Source organism: Ovis aries, chromosome X (genome assembly GCF_016772045.2).
Source record: "Ovis aries strain OAR_USU_Benz2616 breed Rambouillet chromosome X, ARS-UI_Ramb_v3.0, whole genome shotgun sequence".
Lineage (NCBI taxonomy): Eukaryota > Metazoa > Chordata > Mammalia > Artiodactyla > Bovidae > Ovis > Ovis aries.
Genome location: NC_056080.1, coordinates 18592232 through 18615680, shown reverse-complemented (window position 1 = coordinate 18615680; position 23449 = coordinate 18592232). Strand labels below are relative to the sequence as shown.

General features: G+C 41.2%; 2 protein-coding genes across 10 annotated transcripts in view; both read left to right on the top strand.

The window, feature by feature from the left end:
- The first annotated feature begins 222 nt into the window (after window positions 1-222).
- EIF1AX (eukaryotic translation initiation factor 1A X-linked) lies at window positions 223-9906 on the top strand. Of its 2 annotated transcripts, NM_001145179.1 has the most exon segments (7): window positions 232-422; window positions 1307-1390; window positions 3578-3681; window positions 4707-4757; window positions 7305-7386; window positions 8157-8248; window positions 9799-9897. In NM_001145179.1, coding segments are annotated over 7 exon segments (435 nt in total). In that variant the 5' UTR covers window positions 232-406; the 3' UTR covers window positions 9805-9897.
- Window positions 9907-16757: 6851 nt separating this feature from the next.
- MAP7D2 (MAP7 domain containing 2) overlaps window positions 16758-23449 on the top strand; it is a 97497-nt gene continuing 90805 nt past the window's right edge. For 7 of the 8 annotated variants that reach the window (XM_042241678.1, XM_012106384.4, XM_012106379.5 and 4 more), the window contains exon 1: window positions 16758-16903. In XM_042241678.1, the coding sequence (XP_042097612.1) occupies window positions 16777-16903 (127 nt within the window). In that variant the 5' untranslated portion in view covers window positions 16758-16776. Of the gene's footprint in view, window positions 16904-16975; window positions 17107-23449 lie in introns of those variants that run through there. The other variant, XM_015104825.4, reaches the window with a different exon arrangement.

The window sequence follows — 23449 nt, the reverse complement described above, 5'->3', positions numbered from 1 at the left end:
CGTGGCCCCGCCCCCGGGCTCGTGGCCCCGCCCCTGCTCCCAGGCTCACGTGCCCCGCCCCCGCCCCCCCGCGGGGCTCCACCAACGGCCGTTAACGGTCTGAGAGCGCGTCTGCCTATCTAACAATAGGAGTCAGCCGGCTACGCATGCGCCATAGGTAGGAGGGGCGTGGCCTGCTGACGTTGGGAGGTGGGGATAACGGACGCAAGCAGGCGCGACGCCATTTGCTGCGGCCGAACGTCGCTGAAGGCGGATCTCGGAAGACGTCCGTCGCTAGACTCCCGCAGACGCGACCCGGTCTCTCGCAGCCGGTTCGTGTCACCCTATCTCACGCGTCTCCCTTCGGAGGAGTCGCCGCCACCACCCGGAGAGAAGTCGGAGACGCCTCAAGTGCGTCGTCACCGCCATGCCTAAGAATAAGGGTAATGCCGCCTGAACGTCAGGACCCCGACTCCCCTCTGCCCGGTCTCCCTTGCTCTGTCCGCGGCCTCCAGATGCCCTAGGCCGCAGTAACTTTCCTCTCCGGCCTGCCTTCACACAGCTAGGCTATCCGGACGCGATTCTGGTCTCGGGGGAGGAGCTGGGAAGTTACTTCAGGCTTCCAGTTTGGTCACACTGGGGTGGAGCCGACGCCATTTTTGAAGGGCCTCCTGCGGGAGAACGTGTGCTTCTGCTCATAATTCGCGCCAGACAGACCCCGGCGCTACGGCGACCTGTGGGTAGACCTCCGTGCGGCCTGGGCTTCCCACATGGGCGCCACATGGGCGCCACAGGCCTTAGCGGCAGTTGTTAACTTTCATAGGGTGATACCTGCTTTAAGTGGCCATCAGTACTCCCGCATGGGAATCTTTATGGACAGTTGCTGGGTATTATTGAGACTCTTCCCTTTCCGTGGTAAAGGGGGCTTGATAGCTTACTTCTTTTTATTACTAAATAGTACTCATTATATGGAAATATCACAGTTTATCCATTTATCTACAGAAGGACATCTTGGTTGTTTCCAAGTTCAGGCAGTTAGGACCTTGCTTTTTTACTGGCTTGATGTATTCTACAGATCCAATGTAAACTCTCAAGAGTTGCCACAATTGTTTCTCTCCCTCTACTACAAAAATCAGTGTGTTCCATTACAGTAGTGAGAACTCTGCCAGGCCCACCTCTGGCCGTTATCTTTTTGCACACAGATCTTTCATTTGGGAGAGCAGGTACAGAGAGACCTTATTTTATAAAATTAGTCATGAACGTTTTATAAGCTAAGTTCTTTTTCTACTGTTTTGCAGATAATGTCTTTTTCTTTAAAAACCATTAGGTAAAGGAGGTAAAAACAGACGCAGAGGCAAAAATGAGAATGAATCTGAAAAGAGAGAGCTGGTGTTCAAAGAAGATGGGCAAGGTAAGCATTTAATAAGTTAGGTTTCTTTCAGTAATAGTTCTCTTTTGTAAATGAAGATATTCAATTTCTAAACATTAGAAGATACTGTTCATAATCTGGAGCAAAAAAATGCGGTGTTCCTTTTTGCTCTTCTCACTTTCTCATCCCCTACACTTCTCCAGAGCATTTCTTTGTAGTTATTTCGTGTATACTCAGCCTTTGTTGAGGGTTGATGGCATTTCTGTAAATACATATGTTTCACTATTTTATGTGAACACACTCAGAACTAAGAATGAATTGAACAGTTCCCTCTGTAAAGCTGGAAAGATGTTCCCAGGCAAATGCAATTGAACAGAGCGAACTGAACTTCAAAAGCTATATTGTTGACAATCCCATGACTTGGTTGGCTTTTTTTTTTTGATAGTGAATGGTGCTACATACTGTGTTCAATAGACCGTGGTTATTAGAGGAATGAATCCAAAGCCTTTCCCTTACTTCTCCAGTTGTATTGGCATTTATCAATAATTTATAAAGTACAGTGAAATGAAACTGAACCATTGACTTGACCTTTTCAAACTGATTAAGATTTTTAAGTAATAAAACTAGTTTCCCATGTTTTTATTTTGAGTAATTTCAAACTTTCAGAAAAGTTGTAGTTTAAATACTGTGAATTCCCTTGAACACTTCACATGTGCACGTGTGTGTGTCTGTGTCTGTGTGTCTGACTGTCTCCATCCGTCTTGAACCATTTGGAAGTTGACTGAAGACATCATGGTACTATGGTACTTTTCCCTTACTATGAATGCTTCATCATGTGTCTCCTAAGAACAAGTCTATTCTCTCAGATAACTAAGGTTATCAGTTCAGTTCAGTCGCTCAGTTGTGTCCGACTCTTTGTGACCCGATGGACTGCAGCATGCCAAGCTTCCCTGTCCATCACCAACTCACACTCAGGTATTTTAACGTGAATATATTATCTGTCCAGTATATAATCATATTTAAATTTTTCTATTTATCTCAGTAATTTCCAGCAGTTTTTAACAAATAACTTGTTCTAATTGTCTCTTTTGCAGAACTTGATGAATTTGTTCATACCGTGAATATATATAAGCCACTGAAAATAAAACACAGTATCTGGCTGAAAGACCTTTTTATTTCTTACCCTTGCTCATTTTTACCTCCTTTAGCAATTGACTTTATTTTGACTACCATTAGTTCTTTTTCATGTTTCCCCCTCCCTCTTTGGAAGAGAGGCTACCTTTTAACTGACCAGCAATATTGAGGTGGTAAATGGGTGCTAGATTCACTGCAGTCTGAGTAACACTGCCACTTTGCAATCCCACAGGTGAACCTTTGAAAGTTAGGTTTCATTATATTTACACACTGGTGGATAGCCTCTTCTTAAACACAACTTGAGTAAGAGAAAAAAGTTTTGGAGTGACCCCATCCCCTACCTCCGATCTTCTGGGCCACAAGAGATGGCCCTTGTGCAAGCCAGTGTATAATCTCAGTTTTTCGAACGGCAACAAAACAGGATGGCTTCCTTGGTACCATTTTGGAAAGATTTTGATGGGGAGGGAGGTGGGAGGGGGGTTCATGTTTGGGAACGCATGTAAGAATTAAAGATTTTAAAATTAAAAAAAAAATTAAATTAAAAAAAAGTTTGGCATTTGCCTGGGAACATCTTTCCAGCTTTACAAAAACCAAAATAATCACTAATTTAACAAAGACATTAATAACATTCAAGCTGCTTTTATTTGCTAGTGTACCAAAAATTGTGTTGTGACCAGTCTCTAAAGGCTAACCTTCCTCTGAGGGAAAGGAGATCCATAACTGGGTGAGGATCCAAAGTGAGCGATTGATGAGGAACATTTTAGTGTATATTTTGGTACAAGCCACTTTGATTTCCAGAAGTAGAGCATACAGTGATGAAGACAGTTGTCAGTCTACTGAACTCACAGTGAGTAAGTAAGGTAATTAAAATATTTCTAATAGAGACAGCTTGTCATGGACATGGCATTCCACAGCTTTGATGTTGGCCCTGCTGTATACTAGGTTGGTGTATATCACGCCCTTGTACTTACTTTACTGCAAATACTTACTCCTAACCAACACACCTATATGTTCTAATGAACCTATGTGGACTTTTAAGTTGCCTTTATCAGAAATTGAGCAATGTCCTATACTCTTTTCTTTTCCCTCATCCAGAGTATGCCCAAGTGATCAAAATGTTGGGAAACGGACGATTGGAAGCAATGTGCTTCGATGGTGTTAAGAGATTGTGCCACATCAGAGGGAAACTGAGAAAGAAGGTAGCTGTGGAGACTTGTTTTACTTTAATATAAAATTATGGTTAAAGGGGGAGAAATGGCGGTAAGGTTTTTATGGGTCAGGGACCTTTTTTCAGCATCATTTATGTTGTATTCCTGCCCAAGGTGGTTAACCTGAATCTAATCGTGAGAAAATAATTAAGTCCAAATTGAGGGACACATTGTAAAACAAATCATCTGACTGTAAATATTGGGTTGGCTATAACAACTTAAGGAAAAACACGAACCAGGTTTTTGGCCAATCCAATACATGCAATGTTACTGTCATGAAAGAAAAAAAAATGCTGGAAGGGCTATTTCAATGTAAAGAAGATTAAAGAGACTCATTGGTTATGTGCAGTAAGTGGTCCTTATTTGGGTTCTGACTTGGGGTTGGGGGAAATAGTTGTAAGCAGTGTTAAGAAATTTGAATATGAATTAATGGTAAATAAATGTTGTATTAATGTTAAATTTCCTGAATTGAAAGAATGAGCAGCCTTGGAAAGAAATGATTAATTTCCCATCAGTGTAGCTGATCAGGCAGATTTATTTATTCATGAGGTTGGTTAGAATAGAAGTCCCTCTAATCTGGACTTTATGATTAAAAAAATAATTGGGTCATTAATGTTTCTGTTACCAAACTAAAGGGAATTTGTTTCCTGTGTGTATTTGAGTACATGGGGGGAAGGTAAAACCACATTTCTAATTTTAACTATTCTCATATGTAATGGGTAACTAACCACTTGGAGTGGTTCAGTATTAGAAATCCCTTAATTGCTAAACTAATCGTTGGTCCTCTGAAATTATTAAATTGTCAAGTAGTTAAATTGTTATTTTTCTAATATCCCAAATGATAGAAACTTTAAAATGGCTCAGCTGCTTATTGTAGTTTTTTTCCCCTAATTCTAAATGTAGATACTCTTCCCACAATTGAGTGAATAATATGTATGTGTTATGGGAAGACTGACTCAACATTGCTCTTGGTTGAATATTTTTATTTTAAATGTAACCTGCTCTGGCTTTTATAGGTCTGGATAAATACCTCAGACATTATATTGGTTGGTCTACGGGACTACCAGGTAAAAATATTATTAAAATTTTCATTGTTTACTTGCTTGAATTTGGTGAGCAACTGATGTTTAGAACATAAGTCATAGCCAAATTTGATCAGTTCCCAGGCCAGTAGGCTGCTCAGTATTGTGTCAGTAAACATTTCTTAAGGGCCAGTTCTGTCATGGGCATTGTGCTGGGTACCCCAGGGATCATGGTTCGCCAGTGCCAGTCTATGGAGTCTGCATTTTCACTATAGAAGAATCACAGTGTGAATTTTTCATGAAGCTAAATACTCCTTTTTCTCTTTTGGATATTTAGAAGTTCCCTTTTTGGAATGAAGGATACTATACTGTAGTTTTGTTAAGTATTCTCAGTTGGCAGGATAACAATAAAAATGTAATTTTATGTTGGAGTGCCTGCCTGCCCCAGTTTTTTTTAATTTATACATATTGAAATAAAAATACGAAAATCATTACTCTAGGGGATACAACTGAGTGAGTCAGGCTGCCATCTCAAAATGCTTATGGCCTGACAGTGGAGATAATAAGAGGCACACAATCAGTTACAAGACAAATCATGATAAAAGTGTGTGTGTTCAGTCACTCAGTCATATCCAACTCTTGTGCTCTAAATTTAGATGGGAACTTAGGGAAGGAAATGGTAGTTACCCTTCAGAGATCTCTACCTGGAGACTCTACCCATTGTGAGTCTGTGAAATCTATTTGGTTTCCACCTATTGGAACTCAGCACTGTGTATATGTTTACATTTTGAGTGATAGTGTCTCTATTTTTATAACTCTGATCATACTCTGATTTTTTAAATGTATGTTCCAGAATAAAGAATTAAAATTACTACTTTAAATCAATGGTTCTCCACTGTGGGTGACTTTCCTCCAGGAGACATTTGGCAGTGTCTGGAGACATGACTGGTTTGTACACATGGGGGTAAAGGGCAGTGCTGCTGGCATCTAATTGATAGAAACCAAGGGTGATGCTGAACATCCTAAAACACACAGATTGGTCCCTACAGCAAAGGATTATGTGGCCGAAAACATAAACAGTGCTGACATTGAGATAGCGAGCTCTAAACTGATATTATTTTAATGTCCATTTTTTTCTTTTGATCTTAAAGAGAACCTCAGAAGTAGAATTAATTCCCTGTTTGACGGATACGGAAGTCAAGGTTCTGAAAGATGTAACATTCATGCATGCATGCACGCTAGCGTGCTGAGTTGCTTCAGTTGTGTCTGACTGTGACCCCAGGGACCGTAACCCACCAGGATCCTTTGTCCATGAGCTTCTCCAGGCAGGAATACTGGAGTGGGTTGCCATGCCCTCCCCCAGGGATCAAACCCGAGTATCTTAAGTCTCCTGCATTGGCAGGTGGGTCCTTTACCACTAGTGCCACCTGGGTAGCATTCATATTGATACTCTTAAAATGACAGCCACAATAAATGTTCTGATTCTTAATTTCCCATGATCCTTCTTTTATGCCCCTGCCACTGAGAGGGTAGTACAGGGGCCAGTAGCATCACTAGCTTTCAGTTACTTGTTAGAAATGCAGATTCTTGGACCCCACCCCAGGGCGCCTCAATCAGAATGTGTGTTTTAACCAGAATCCCCTTGGGCTTCTGTACGTAATGCTTTTTGAGAAGTGCTGGTCCTGAATCATACCATTCTTGGGTCACTGTGATCACTTTCCTGCCTTTCTTTGGACCTGCTTTCAGGTCCAAAAATTTTTTTGAAGTTGAAACAATCAGCTTCGAACCCGTTTTTCTTCCTTAAGTCAGATTCTTTTCAGATGGGGAAGTGTGAATGTTATGAAGCATTCATTTTCAGTGGGACACTTGCATCAGAAATAGCCATATATTTTACAAATACACTATCATGGTCTTCATTCCATAACTCCTAATTTATCAGGAGATATAAAAGCTCCACCCAGGTAGCGTTAGTGGTAAAGAATCTGCTTGCCGAGACATGGGTTCGATCCCTGGATTGGGAAGATCCCCTGGAGGAGGAAATGGCAGCCGACTCCAGTATTCTTGTCTAGAGAATTCCATGGACAGGGGAGCCTGGTGGGCTGCAGTCCATGGGATCACAAAGAGTCAGAAATGACTGAGCATAGACATTAAAGCTCCATAAGAGATTCTGATGGATTTGTACCCTAAGAACCACTGATTATGGAAAAGTATAATAATTCCCAGGTCATTATCCCAGTCTCAATTTTTGAATTAGTGTTTAATCACCTAAATTATGGTCCCAGTGAATTTTTATTTTTCAAAAGACTTCTAATCAAAGGGTAACTAAATAATCTTAAAAATTGGGTCTGCACAGTTCTGCTTCTTTTGAGGTAAAATCTATATAAATGTCTTCCCTAAGCTTGTTGATCATTATTCACTTACATATGCAGGATTCTTCAGACTGACTTAAACCCAAGAATGTTTTTCAGAGGGTAGGAGAAAACTTTAAAATTTAAGAAAAGTTTGAAACTAATTTATGAAATTAATGGATAGTATTTTAATGGATAGTATTTTGGCATAATTATTTTTAAACATTATGTGTCTCTTTTTAAGGATAATAAAGCTGATGTAATCTTAAAATACAATGCAGATGAGGCTAGAAGCCTGAAAGCATATGGCGAGCTTCCAGAACATGGTAATGTCTGAGTTATTAACCTGTTAATATGCTGTTAATCCTTGATGGTTTAAATGAAGGAATTTTGATAGAAGTTTTTTGATTTTGCATATTTAGTTTTGTCTTATGTGACTCAGTCCAAGTATGCCTACCTTCAGTTCATATTACTAGACATCTTAAGAAGAAAGTAATTGAGACTCTGTCTCTAATAACTATAGTTTTGGTGAGGATTTATCCTTTATGAGCCCCTGGACTATATTTTGGTTGTTGCATATTACCAAGAAAACTGTAATTTTACTTCGGTGTGAAAATCCTGCTGTAATTATTTACTTCACATTTCCAATCTAGGAAATACTAATATATCTGGGAATAGGACTAGGAATTCCTGGTTCATTTCTGTTATTAAGGGATAAGCATGACATAACCAAATTTTTCTGATTGACGTGTTTGATAATTTCTGGGTTGTTAACATGTGCTACCTTTTTTGAAGTGTAGCTAGAAGTTGTAATAGTTTAGAGTTTGTTTAATTGGAGCCAGCCTCACTAAAAATACCTTTGTGAACAAAAGAAAACTATTTCCATCTTGACTTAGAGATGTGTAAAATAGTGTTCTATATACTAGGGTTGTTAGGTAGACATTACGAGGATATTTTTGATAATGAAACAGATTAAAAGGTTGACTTCTATAGTTCAACGTTTGATACCCAACTACTGCTTTCAGTGGGCACTTTAATTCATTTTTGTTAACATCTTGGCTATATTATATGACTATATTTGTTATTGTTTCTTAAGCTAAAATCAATGAAACTGATACATTTGGTCCTGGAGATGATGATGAAATCCAGTTTGATGACATCGGAGATGATGATGAAGACATTGATGATGTAAGTTGATGCACCTTGTGTTTTCTCAACTTTAGTTTGTGCTAGTCAAATTGTTTGTGCTTATGAGAATTTTATGATCTTTTTCAGTATTTCTTCCTGAAAAGATCAGTATTTGCTTGAGTATCTAGAGAGAGAGCTGTTAAGAAATTTAGCAGACAATTGTGAGAAATAAGATTTTATCCAAGAAACAGGCTTTTTCTTTTATTAATTGCGATATAGTTGATGTACAATATTATATGTTACAAATGTACAATACACGGATTCACAATTTTGAAAGGTTATAGTGTGTTTATAGTTATTATTAATATAAGTGGCTATATTCCCTGTGTTGTACAAACATGCCTTCTCTTAATTGAAACTAGTATATTAAAAGAATAATCTTGTTTGAACCAGTTTGGTATGAAGCGTTGGAATTACAACATAACATTAAAAGCCCTGTTAAAGGGACTCCCTGGATTGCCAGTGGTTAGGACTCTGTGCTTTCACTGCTGACAGCCTGAGTTTGATCCCTGGTCAGGGAACTAAGATCCCACAAGCTTTGTGGCACAGCCCCCCTGCCCCAAAAAAGCAAAGACTGGTCTTGAGGAAGACTGAGTTAGTGATACCTACCACCAAGATTTTACAATTAACATATTTCTATACTTGGTGTATCACATTTCTGTCTATACTTTTATTCATCTGTCAGTCCATCTTACATATTTTGATGTATCTCCAAACCATTTAGAATACACCATGACTGAAGGAAAATTTGAGCACAAAACCTACAGTACTGCATTTTAAAGCATACCCTAAAATAGAAAATTAATAAGGGTTAAGAAATAAATCCATCATTCTATTTTTAATGTTACCTCCGTTTGGAGACCCCTGAGCCAGAGGATTCCTGTGACTAAACTGTTAGTAACTTAAGAACCTAGTCAGAGAACATGCCTGAGTCTGAAGTCACATTCGCAGAGGTGATAGGGTGAACATCTAGATAGGGTAAAGCTTTTCTAAGAAAAATATTTTTAAATTTGTGCCAGTGCTTCCTCAGAACTGGGATAATAAAGACAGTTATTAACTGGGATAATAAAGTAGTTATTAAAGTAATTTGAGTTGGCTTGTATGTTTTGTAAGTGTTGCTTTATCACCTGAGAACACTGCTTCTTCCCCAAGGTGTTTCTCCAAATGGTTTCTGTGTGTTCTTGCCTTCACCTCTATAACCAGGTTGACTGGTAGGAGAATTTGGTATCACACTTGGCCCTTTCTTAAGGAAGTAACACTCCTTGTGTCTGCTCCCACCCCCGAGATAAATTTCTAGTCACTAGCATGAAAGGACAGAGACACTAATCTTTACAGATAATATTCTGCATAACGTATAGCATTCTGAAGGAATTTGTAAAGATTCACTGGCAGCAGACCAGAATTGAGAAAATCCTAGTGTACAGAATTTCCTCAGCAAACTGAATTTGTTTCCCAGATAGTCTAAAGAAGAGGGTGCATGTGCCCCTTACATGAGGTAGACTGTTGGAGTATAAAAATTCTTTTGGTTGACCTGATTTTTTTTCTTCCAGATCTAAAGCGAACTCAGCCTTGCACATTCCAGTTTTCTCTGAAGATTGTTCAACAGTTTGAATGTTTAACTGTGACTCATTAAAATAAAAGTTTCATTAACAGCACAATTTGCTAAAGCAGAGTGATTTTGTTTCTAAGGTATTTCTTTAAAAACTGGTAATGCTGAATTCTCTTAAGTGAAATGTTAAGGCCACTTTGTTCTTTTGATATAATGGAAGTCTGCTCTTTCTAAAAAGGAAAAAAATGCATTACTGCCTTTCCCACTTTGACCACTTCCAGTAATAAGTAAATGGATGTTTTGAATAAACCACTTGCTATACACTTGTTATAAATTATAATTAAGCCCTAGTTTTGACTTACCTGTTGACTGTACAATGAATTTTTATATATTCCAGTTACCTAGTTCCCTTAAGATTTTGGTACAACTTAAGGGAAGCAGAAATCTTCATTTGAAGTAAAAAATGATTGTTCTGTTTTTCATATTTAAGTAGCATTTGGCTATTTTTATACTAACTTTGAAATCATATACTTTTTTTTTATGATCTTATTTTGCCACTGTAAGCCTGCCAACAAAAAAGGCATTTCCAAAGTGAAGTTTTTAGAACCTGGGTTTTAATAGCAATTTTGAATTTGTAGAGTTAGTAGTTGCAGAAATCAAACACTAGGTGGCACCCAGTTATCTTAACATTAGAGACATTGATACAGTTATCAACCTTTTTTTTAACTTACTGTTCACGGATGATTTCCCAAACAAAAGACTGATAACATGCTATGTAGAATATTTTTGCAAAAGAAAAAGATTATGTTCAAAAAGTTTTATTTTCAGAAGTCATATGTGTAAGCTGGAATTTTGAGCGCTTTTTAAACACGTATGTGTAAATGAAAATTTAATTTCATAACTGCTTGTACAAATTAAGCCTTTTGGAAAGTATCTCTAAGCTGGGAAAAGAGGAAGGTATGAAATGAAAAGATGGTCTCCAGTTTCTGAATGGAAGAGCTGCATACAAGGGAGAAATATAATAAAAGTCAGTATTGTGCTATAGAGAATATTAAACCCTTACTTTGTGTTTAGGATGTATTTTATTATGTGTACAGGTGTTTTTGCTTGTATTTTATCGGCAATTTAGATTTACCCTGTGTTACTTAGTTTTCTATTATCACTTCTAGTAAGATGAAATTAAGGGCAGGACCTAGGCCTCACTAGCTACATAGAAATCATATAAAAGAAGTCCTTGTAGCTTTTAACACTTGTAAGGAAACAGCTTTGAAAAAGTTACTTCATGATTGTCCTCATCACGAAGTAATGACATAAGGAGTAATCTAAACCTCCTAAGATATTTAGGCCTCTATACATAAAAGTGCTTTGCTAAATTTGTGCCATATGTAGATCTTTCCTCATTATCTTACCAAGAATGTTTTACCCTGCATCTGTGCTACAGTTCATGGTAGGGGTGGTGCAACTCCAACATTGGTTTTTCTACTTCCCTTAACAAATGGTTTGTCTAAAGATTCTTTTCAAATTACAAATATGACATTGATTCTTGTGTTTGCAAGTGACTTTTTTCTTGCCGAGGTAGTAACAGTCCCATCTGGTGCTGTTGCACTCTAGAAGATCTCAAATCACGATGATTAAAATAGTTGGGGTAAACGAGTAGTTCATATGCAACCCTACTTGGAGGAATTATTTTACTTGCTTGTCTTTAATGTAAAAATTAGTTTAACTGATTTGATTATATTTCACATGAATTTGGAATGGAAGTGGTCGTTAAGGAAAAAAATTTTTTTGTTATGCTGTTTGATTCTTATAATACAGTGCTATAAGGTGTACCCTGAAAGAAAATAAAGTGTTTGAAATCCAAGAATAATGATTCTTACTGCAAAGAGAGTGTAATAGTTAACCACTATTGAGTTTGACAGGCTTGTGTTTTTATACACAGTGTTTATTCCAGTTAGAGTATAAATAAGTCCTATTACTAAGGTGGTTAAATAACCAAAGCAAATGTTTGTGTTAAAGACTTGCCAAGAATTAATTGTTTGACTGTTGAATCTTGAACATCCAGCTTCTCAAAGAGACCACCTCTTAAGGAGCCTGTAAACTATGCATGATGAAAATTCTTGTATTTTATTAATGGTCATTGGTTTACTCACCACATCCATGGAATTGTGGCTATAAACATAGTTGCTTACAAAACTCATAGTGACTTACAGTTTAACTTAATCTCATCTCGTGTAAATATAAAATATAGAATGTTGCATAACAACTTTAATAGATGTAAACTGCTGTCAATACTGAGCAAGTGAGTAATCAAATAGATAAAAGCATGTTTCAGATAAAATACCTAGCTGGATTTATACTTTATTGCATACAGATTTAACAACATCCAGTGTTGTGTGGCTTGACAGTGAAATAAGAAGTAAGTTCTGTATGTTCCCTGACAGTCGTAAAGATTAAATTATAGATTTGTTTCAGTATGAGATGTTTAGATCTCTATTAGATGCTTATTACTAAGGGGGAGTTTCATTTACACAGTTTGGACTCCCATGAACTTTTGCATACCACTTTGTATTTTTTATTTACCTTAAAGTAGCATTCTTGCATTTTTCTTCCTGTTTAGAAAAGAACAAAATCTGAATTAAGTCTTACTAGTAAGTGTGATAAGACACTCTTAGGAATTTGGAGAGTGCTGGACTATATCATTTCTTCCTCCACAGCCGCCTTGTGCTTAGGAGGCCTTGTTGTAAGTGAAGAGCATGGACTCTGGGGTGAGGCAGCCTGTGCCCCAGCCGCCACTCTGCCCTTTACCTGCAGGTGACCATGCACACCTTCTCCAACTTGTCTGAGCTTCAGGGCCTTCCTCCTGTAAGATGAGAGATAACAGTACCTGCAGAACCAGCATTATTGGGAGGATTAATAACGTATTCATATGTGATGCACTTATAGCAGTGTTCACTATTCACTTGATAGCTAGGACTGTATAAGATACAATATGCATGACTTTTATATTCTCTATTTCTTTTCCCTTGCAGTCTTTGGTTCCTATAATAAAAGAAGTGTGTAGAATATATTTGTATATTTATGTCAACATGGTATTTAAAATAATTGCTGCCACCCTCATTTAATTCAGTGTAAGACTAACAGATGGAATTTTCTAAATTGCCTAAGGATATTTTGCAAAATACTAACTTGCTCTATATTTCTTTAGAGAAAGTTTAGTATTGTTGATAGCTCTGGTCATATTTCATTAAGTCTTAAATCAGTCTCTTACAGTAGATTCATGACAGCTAATTAGTACTGATTTGGGGGTTTCTTTTCCCATTGTTTGGAATTAGGATTCCAATTGTCTGGAATCAGATGCAAACTTGCAATTAGAAATAAAATATGAAATAACTTTCAACATCGTATGAAATTGATTGTTTTTGAACTATGATGTTTCAAACTAAACTATTCATGATCATTCTTAAAATTTTGATTTAAAAAAATTGTGATGTATGAGGGAAATGTATACATTATCTGTTTTTTTATTTCTGTGTTTGATTTGAATGAATCCATTTGGTCAGACTCCAGATACAAGATTTTCTGGGCAAGTGAATTTGTTACAAACCTCTACTGAAGACATTTTCTAACGTTAGTTCAGTTGTCCAGAATGATCTCAAATTCCCAGAATCCCATTCACTGGACGTTATTTTATGCTGTGCAGAGACAGAAGTATTTATTCATTCTCTGGTCAACTTTCTCACTTTTAAAAAGCCAGTCTTCTCTATTGCAATCCAGGCTTTGTTTGGTTCACAACCTGATAATGAAAGATCAAAAAGTGAAGACAAAATCTGAGTAAGGTCTCATTGCTGATTTGATCCACCAGACTGTCAGGTATAGAATTAGTTGGCTTTTTGCAACAATTTCTTTTAAAAAGCAAGTTTTACAGTGTCTCTTGACATTCAGTAAAATGATTAATCTTGTTAACAAATCCTCTGTACAGGGATTTGTTTCTTTAAAATGTATCTCAAGCATCTTTTAAAGTGCAAGCTACAAGTATGCTATATTCTTAAAAGCTTCCAAAGGAAGTATGAGACAGCTATACGACACTGTCAAGAGTGGTTATATAACTAACCGAAGAATCCAAGCAGCACCCTGCTAACTCTTTCAGTGTGGCAGTCTTCTACACATCTACACATTTCTTCTACATAGTTGTCTCAGGGAAAAACTGATTATTGAGTTGCAAACTGCACCAGCCATCATTTTTTGTGGAATACCATTTTTACTTGAACAACTAACAAACTAGTTATTGAAACTTGGGTTTGTGGTCAGCACTGACTGTCACTCCAAGGAGAAAGCATTTGTTGGAGGTGATAAAATTTGAGTTTTAAGTGAAAAAGAGTTGGGGGAAATTGATAACTGCCACCATTAGCTTGACAGCTTCACACTGAAGAGGTCAGTGGTGGTAGTAATGGATGTGACTTTAATACCATAGAATGAAATGCGTTGACATTTGGAAGATTGTAGCAGAGTCAAGTGGTATTTGCTAAATGTTGCATTTTAGTGTACTAGTATGAAAAGATCACTGATTCAGTGTCAGATTGTACATTGCAACTAACTTGAAGTTACCATTTGTCAAGGTTGGATGTAGTATCAAGAACATACCTGGAAAGCATTAAACTATTTCTCTCTTTTCCAAGGACATAGAGGGTAGATTTTCTTCATGTGTTTTAACAACCTACTGTAATACATTGAATACAAAAGCAGATATGAGACTCAATTTTCAGTTAAGCTGGATGATAAAGAGATGTTATTTATTTTAAAATTTAGGTTTATTGTTGAACAAATCTAAAAATTTTCTAACATAAATATTCCCCCAAGTGAACTTACCACTTCAAAGAAAACTGACGGGGTTGCAATATTAACATGGGCACTTTCAGGTAAAAACAGTTTTGGAAAATATCTACCAGCATCAGCAGATAGATCAGTTCTTTCAGAGTCTTGATTGTAGGTGTAAAATAGGAATTAGGTTTTACTGAAGGACCAAAATATATTAAGTTTTGTAGGCTCTATGATCTGTGTTACAACTAAGCTCTGTGGGTGTTTCACAAAAGCAGCCTGAGATAAGATGTAAACAAATGACAGTGGCTATATTCCAGTAAAACTTTATTAAAAGTAAAAGTGGGCTACATTTGGCCCGTGGGCTGTAGTTTGCCAACCCCTGCTGTAAAGGGGCTCTGAGGCAAAAAAAAAAAAAAATTGAGAACTGCTGCATTCGACTAACTTACTAGGTGGTTTAACATTTCAAATTGTTCAAGGAATTCCCTAGTGGTCCAATGGTTAAGACTCTGTCCTTCCACTGTAAGAGGAAAAAAAAAAAAAAACAGCTCTGGTGCCCTAATTAACTTGTTTTAATCTTACTGGGTTAGGAACACTTTTCATTACAGCCAAGGGACCAGCCCCAGCTTGCCCACTTTCCTGCCCATTTGTGTCTAAACTCCTGGCTATCTCACCATAGTTGCACCCTACACCCAGCACACCTTTGGGAGTGTCAGGAAAATGTTCATCATATTTTTGTGCCAACAAAGGGACTCTTTCCAAGCTTTTCACTAAGAACCCAGCTATAAGTTAGGGTTTTGTGGGGTTTTTTTTTTTTGTATAATTTGCACACCATAAAGTTCACCCATTTAAAATGTACAGTGGTTTTTCATACACTTAAAAGAGTCAACCATCACCATAATGTAGAACGTTTTCATCATCATCACATACCCCCCCATCCCACCCCCCCCAACCCACATTCAGCTCTGTTCCTCTTTTTTAAATCATGCATTTTTCCCCGAGGGGTGTAAGTTAAAACCTGGGGGCTGGTCACCATCCCGCAGAGAACGCTGCAGCAGAGATATTCTCCTTATAGAGATTCTTCTAGTAGTGGCAGTGTTTGTTAATCGCTCAGTCGTGTCCAACTCTGCGACCCCACAGACTACTGTAGCTCGCCAGGCTCCTCTGTCCTTGGGATTCTCCAGGCAAGAATACTGGAGTGGGTTGCCATTCCCTACCCCAGAGGATCTTCCCAAGGCTCGAACCTGGGTCCTCCTGCATTGCAGGCAGACACGGTTACAGGTACCTGTGTGCGTTATTTGTGCTCTAGTATGGAAGGAACCATTGACTCGAGTGGAGTCAGCCAGGGAGCAGGGGAACAGTTGGAAGGCAGACTACATACCCCTGCTCTTCTTGAAGGTTCACCTAGCTGGCGTCCCGGAGTCTCCTGGCTGCATGTCTGACTGCAGTGAGGGAGGACCTAGCTCCTGCCGCCCCTGGGCGCCTGTGCTTGGAGGGAGACATCTGTACTCATGGCACGGGCCCAAGTGGCGCCTGCCGGAGGCCCTACTAGGACCTGTTGCCAGAGCTGCAGCTCTAAGTATGTGGTTGCCTAGTGTGTGTGAACTTAATGCGAGCCGTGTAAGGATTTGAATGCACGGTGTGTGAGAACGTGTGCATGCTGGGTGGGCAGGTGTGTGTGCACTGTGTTTGCAAGCTGAGTGAGGATGTGAGTGCATGCTGCGAGAAACTGCATTCCCCGTGTATGACACTGAGTGTATTCACTGTGTGATGATGTGTGTTTACACTGGGATGTGTACGCTGCCTGCTGTGTGTAAGCACTGTATGGGGAACGGTGTCCATGCAGTGTGTTCTTTCGCGCTGTGAAGACCAGTGTACACCTCGAACGTGCACGCCGTGTGTGGGAGCTCTGTGAAAACTAGTGTGCACATTGCATGTGCACGCCGTGTAGGCGTGATGCGTGAGAGTGGGTGTGCATATTGCTAAGTGCATGAGGTACACGCCTGCTGCGTGAGGACCCGTGTGCACCTCGCGTGTGGACGCGGTACGCATGCGCAGCTTGAGAACCGGTGCGCACATCGCACGTGCACGTCGTTGAGGGGACGCGCGCGGGTTCCACAGCGCGGCGGCAGGGGCAGTGCGCCTGTGCAGCCCTGGCATCCCGATGGAGCACGGTGTCGGCTGCGCGGCGACAGCCGGGACGGAGGGGGCTACGCGGGCCCCTCCGCTTCCTGGGAAGATGGCCGAACCGGGCGCGGTGAGGACCTCACCGCCCAACCACCGGCCTTCAGGTAGGGGAGTCTCGGGCTGAGGCGGGCGCGTGGGCGCCTCAGGCCCCTGAGGGGGGCGGGGCGGGCCGCGCCGGGGGTGGGAGGCGGGGCACGGAGCCGGGCTAACACCCTCTCCTCTGCCCGGAGTCGTCTGGGCGCGGGGTCCCAGGGCCGCGCCCCTCACGGCGCCGGTGACAGGGGACACTCCCTCTCGGGCGACCTGAGTGAGTGGGTGCCATTGGGGGGTGGCTCAGGGCGGGTGGCAGGTGTGCTTGGTGTCAGGGGTGGAGGCAGAGACCGTGCTTGATGCCCTAGGGGCCCCGAGCGTCTGGCCCGGTCTCCCGGAGCAGCCGGCATGGGGAGGCACGGGGGGTGGCCGAGCCGGCGCCGGGGGTCGCCGGGGCCTGCGCGCCCGCCCACTCTGCGTCTCGGGCGTCGAGCGCGAGCGGCAGCCCAGCTCGGCGCTTCGCGGCGTCCCCGGGGGCCCGACCCCGCGCGTCACCCGCTGGCGGAGCGGCCAGGTGCGAGCCCCTAGCCGGGTTCCCCTGCCGCCAGCTCGTGCCAACAGAGGCCGCGGGTACACTGCTCCGGGGTCTGGCGGGGCCGCGCGGCGGATGAGCCCCCGGCCCTCGGGGCTGCAGCTGCTGGGAGCTGAGGAGGCACGGTCCCCGTACTGGCTGCCCACAAACGAGCGAAGCGGGCAGAGATTTTGAGGACATTTGACGGAATTTTCGATAAGCTAGTCTCGCGTCTTTTAACGTTCTGTAAAGTGGTTCCAGGTAGTGCGGGGGTGTAAGCAACGTGGAAACCGATTTCGTGTTTTTCCTGACAACACCTTTTTTTTTTAAGTTAATGGGAGCTATTTTTAAGACGTGTTTTTACCGCAGTATAGCATGCTTCCCACAAAAACGCACAGATCTTAAGTAGAGGATTTGGAGATTTATCACATCGTGAAGGTCTGCGTATTTTATGTAAGGTATACCAAGGAAGGGAAGGAAATCAAGGGAAATGTTCTTGAATCACTTAAAACAAGATTTTCATGGGGGAAGTGGTATTTTTTTATTGGGCCTTCATTTGTATCATTTAGAAAAGGAGGGGGTGGCTTAAATCTTTCCCGGTTTGCGTTTTTCATCATGCATATTTTGAAAAGCAGAATTTAACAATTATCACAGGATTGTGATATAAATACTACAAACATGTACTTCTGTTTTCGTCTTTTTTGCTTGAGAAACTCGGTCGCATCTGCTAGGGAAGAACCCAAAACCTACCCATCCGTTAGGACCAGGTTGGGGGAGGGGAACCTAATAGAATAAAACATTGGAAAAGGAAGGTTGTTAAAATTCACCTTTTAATTCGGTCGAGAGTTTAAATAAGTAGGTAGTTTTGATGTTGTAGAGTCAAGGTGGAGCTGTATGGTTGGGCCTGAAATTCATCTGTGGTATTTTATTTTATTTGAAGGCACTTAATAAGAGAAATCCCATGGACAGAGTAGCCTGACGGGCTACAGTCCATGGGGTCGCAAAGAGTCGGACACGACCTCGCGACGAAACAACAACCACAGATAAGGGTGCCATTCTTATTAAGTTCTAGTTGAAAACTTTTATTGTAAAAAATAGCTTAAAGCTATATTCCTTCATTTGACATCGGAAGTACGGAAAGACATGTTCTGTGAAGGTTTAAAATATTTCAGGGACTTCCCAGGCGGTCCAGAGGTTAAGACTCCTCCCTTCCATTGCAGAGGGGAGGAGTTTGATCCCTGGTCAGGGACCTCAGATCCTGCAAGCCACCCGGTGCGGCCCCAAACAAAAGATTTTTTAAAAGATAAAATATTTAATAAACTTCCATGTACATTAGGGTTGGTGTGGAAAAATTGAAGTATTCAATTTAGGTGTCAGGTAGTACAAGGGTTTGCTCTTTGAAAGCAGGTTTTGTGAGGCTAGGTACGTTGAAAAATAATGTCATCCTCAGAGAAGTCTTGATGATAAAACCTCGGTTTTATGATTATCCATCCTCATAGTGATTATTCTTGGCCATCCAAGGCTTTATCATTTGGGACCTGTTCCTGATGAGATTCAACCTGCATTTCTTGAGGGTCAACCATTGTTCCTAAGTTTGTGCTGAGTGCTTTGAGGGCCAGAAAAGACAAGTTCCGGAGAGGTTTCAGCTCTCAGACAATTTCATAGTGGGGGGGATATGGGCTGGCAAGTGGTTTTCCTGAGAGCTGGTGTAGAAGGTCTCATGGGAATACCTTTCTGGTTGTTTCCTCTAGCAACAGGTTCTTCTGATATTGAAATCCTGTGCAGTTTTCCCTATTATCCCCCAGTAATGCTTTCTTTCTTTCCCTTTGCCTACACCCCAGGATGGAAATGACCAGAGTGCTGTTCTCTTTAGTGCTTTTGTTATGTGCATGGTATAAGGAATGAGGTGCAAGCACCTGTTGCTTGAGTCTGCTTAAGTGCCTTTAGAAGGCAGGGAGAGGCAGCAGACTGCACCGGAGTCTGTCAGACTGCCTTGGTGTCACGCAGGTCCTCTGCTCCCCTCAGTCTAAAATGCGCCCTTCTCCACTTTTCCCATAGGCCCCTCTCAGTGTGAATTAAGGAACTTCGTCTTTTTTGTGCCTGTAGCACCTGCAGGAAAGCACTCTTCTTATTCCGCCCATGTGATGACATCAACCTTCCAGCTCCTCTCGGCAGCTGTTCGTTGGGTGCCCACTGTGAACAGAGCCCTGACTGCCTGGGTGTGAATGCCACATCTCCTCTTCCTGCTTTCTTACCTGCAGAGACATTGTTGAGCTTCAGTTTTCTCACCTTTAAACTGGGTATAAGAACACCGTGGTGGAGGGAAGGAATAGAAGCACTGCTTTGAAGATGAAGGAATTAGTAGCTGTAAAGCAGTGCTTGGCACAGTAAATGCTCGAGCTGGTCATTCAGTGTCCCTTCTATTAGATGATCAGCTTGAGAGTAAGGCCTGGGTCCAGGTTACAGGTGCCTCGCACAGTGCCACCTGATGCAGAGAGTGGCTGGATGTCATCCTACTCATCCTCAAAGTTTTTGCACACAGTAGGTCTATAACTGATGTTCGACAATTGCATTATGCTGGGAGCAGCTCCACTGGGTTGAGTAAATACTCGCAAGTTGGTTTAAAGGAGTGTGTCGGTGGAGAAGATTGAAATAGTGGGATTACAGAACATGTTGAACTTTACAGTGCTTTCTGCAGGTAAATACTGTTTCCTAAGTTGAATTCATTTGCCCATGGTTCCCTGGTCGGGAGGGAATTGCTTTGAGGTGAGAGTCCCTTGGACAGCAAGGAGGTCCAACCAGTCCATACTAAAGGAAATTAGTCCTGAATATTCATTGGAAGGACTGATGTTGAAGCTGAAGCTCCAATACTTTGGCCACCTGATGCGAAGAACTGACTCACTAGAAAAGACCCCGAGGCTAGGAAAGATTGAAGGCAGGAGGAGAAGGGGATGACAAAGGATGAGATGGTTGGTTGGCATCACTGACTCAATGGACGAGTTTGAGTAAGCTCCGGGAGTTGGTGATGGACAGGGAAGCCTGGTGTGCTGCAGTCCATGGGGTTGCAAAGAATTGGACACGACTGAGCGACTGAACTGAGATGAAGTTCCCTGCTCACCTCCCACCCAGATTAGGCGAATGGAAGGGTGCATAGGAAGTTCAGGAGAGACTCCCCTGGGGACCACAGTAGGGTGGGACCAAGCTCTCAACAGAGTCCGGCCGCAAGAAATTCAGAGTTCTTCATCCTCTCTCAAAGTTGCATTTGAAACTTTTTTTTAATTGTCCAGCCACGCAGCTGTGGGATCTTAGTTCCCCGGCCAGGCATTGAACCCCTCGGTAATGAAATTGCAGAGCCCTAACCACTGGACCCACAGGGAATTCCCTACAACCATTCTTGACCACTCTAATACTAAAATTGTTTGAACCTAAGAGGAACGAGTTGAGCTTGTGCATGTGTTCTAACATCATGAGTCCCTTTGGCCTTGAGAAAGACATTCCCACTCCCCTAGGTCAGGAGACAGAGAGACAAAGTTGCATTTGGTCTGGGGCTCCTGTTCTGGCTTTGTTGAATGATGGCACTGATGGACTTGGACTTGGCAGAACCTTCAGGGCAAACTCCTGGAAGCCTGTCTGACTATAAACTGTTTATTTTTTGATGTCCTGAGCCTGGTGACACAACTGGTCAAAGTCTGTCATTTCTGTCTCTAACCCTCTTTCCTCTCCAAAATTAAAGGATGTTTTCCTTTCATTCAGATGCCTCATCTTCTGAAGTGGTTCATTTTTTGAAAGAACATTTTATATTCTTTTTGAAAATTTATTTATTTTTAATTGAAGGATAATTCCTTTACAATATTGTGTTCATTTCTCCCATATATCAACATGAATCAGCCATAGGTATACATATGTCTCCTCCCTCTGGAACCTCCCTCCCACCCCTCTAGGTTGTCACAGAGTACCAAGGTGAGCTCCCTACACCATACGGCAAATTCCCATTGGCTATCTATTTTACGTATGTTAATATATATGTTTCCATGCTACTCTCTCAATTCGTCCCACCCTCTCCTTCCCCCACTGTACTACAAGTCTGTTCACTATGTCTGCATCTCCACTGCTGCCCATATAGGTTCATCAGTACCATCTTTCTAGATTCCATATATATGCATTAATATACAATATTTGTTTTCCTTTTTATGATGCCACTCTGTATAACAGGCCCTAGGTTCATCCAGCTCATTAGAACTGATTCAAATGCATTCTTTTTTATGGCTGAGTAATATTCCATCGTGTATCTGTACCATAGCTTCTTTATCCATTCATCTGTTGACGGACATCTAGGTTGCTTCCATGTCCCGGCTATTGTAAATAGTGCTGTAATGAACGTTAGAGTATGTGTCTTTTTCAGTTATGGTTTCCTCAGGGTATATGTCCAATAATAGGATTGTTGGGTCATATGGTAGTTTTGGGCTTCCCTGGTAGCTCAGCTGGTAAAGAATCCATTCCTAGTTTTTTTAAGGACTCTCCATACTGTTCTCCACAGTGACATTTTGCCTTCTGTATTAGCTGTACTAATTGACTTACACAACAGAAAGATTTTCAGGGCTGAATCAGGTAGATGAGAGATGGGGTTTTCTGGTGGATGCTGGTCAGTAGTCTGGTGGGCTTTGTTGGGAGGATTTAATAGGATAGAACTCATAATGTGCTCAGCATAGTCAGCACTCACAGGGCAGGTGGTATGATTTGGCAGCTGTGGTTTTGCAGCTGTGCTTCAAGAGCAGGGAACCACAAGTTGCCAATTTTCTTATGGCCCAGACTTGAAGGTCCTAGAATGTCCTTTCTGCTGCATTTGGTGGTCAAAGCAAGTCACAGAGCCAGCCCAGATTCAAGGGGAGGGGAAATATACTCCACCTCTTGAGGTGATGTGTGGTAAGCACCTACTGGAAGAAGAGGACTCTCCCTTTCTAGAGGTTCTCTACTGTAATAGGTGAGTACCTTGAAATTGAGATGTTAAGTAAGGGAATTCCTTGACTTGGTGCATTCACTGCCAGGGCCTGGGTTTGATCCCTAGTCATGGAACTAAGATTCTGCAAGCCACAATGCTCAGCAAAAAAAGAGAGAGAGAGAGAGAGAGAGAGAGAGAGAGAGAGAGAGAGAGAGAGAGAGATTTAAATAAGTTGGTCAAAGTCACACATTAAGTGGCGAGCCAGGGCTCAAACCCAAGTGTGTTTGACTCTAGAGTTAAGTATTTTTAATCTCCATGCCTCTGTTCTATTCCAGATAGATTATAACAAACTCCTTTTATGCATGGGCCGTGCCTCCCACATTTTCTGTACCCTACTCAAGATGTAGCTTAGTACTGTTGATACACATTTTATGAAGATTTTATGTGTCTTTTTTATAGTACACAGTTACTTTTCTGTATAAAGTTGATGACCTTCATTTCTTAGAACTACAGCAAAAATTGTATCAACAAAAATGCTTAGAGGGAAAGAAGTTTCATTTAACAGAATCTCTTGTTTGCCAGGTTCCAGGATATCAGTGGGTATCAGATTGCTTTGTCAAATAGCTACAAATGTTTCTAAATATGTGCTCTCAATTTATATCATTACTGTGTACAATAATGAACCATAAGGAGTCTGGCATCTGTCCACAGGCCATACACTGAGTACTTTTGCCCTGGACTAGCATTTCCCACGGAGAAGGCAATGGCACCCCACTCCAGTACTCTTGCCTGGAAAATCCCGTGGACGGAGGAGCCTGGTGGGCTGCCGTCCATGGGGTCGCACAGAGTAGGACACGACTGAAGCGACTTAGCAGCAGCAGCAGCATTTCCCAAAGGATGTGATACACAAGATGATTTAGATTACATGTGGACAAACTTATCTTCTCAGTTTTAGATTAATAGTCCTGTGGATTCTTTCCTTGTGTTGTAAAAGTACAACTAATACATCAAACTAATTTCATGAATATTTTCAGCATGAAGTAAAATATGAAAAAAAATTCAATTTAAAGAACAATTTAAAGAAAACTACTGAGTATAGGTTGGTGCTAG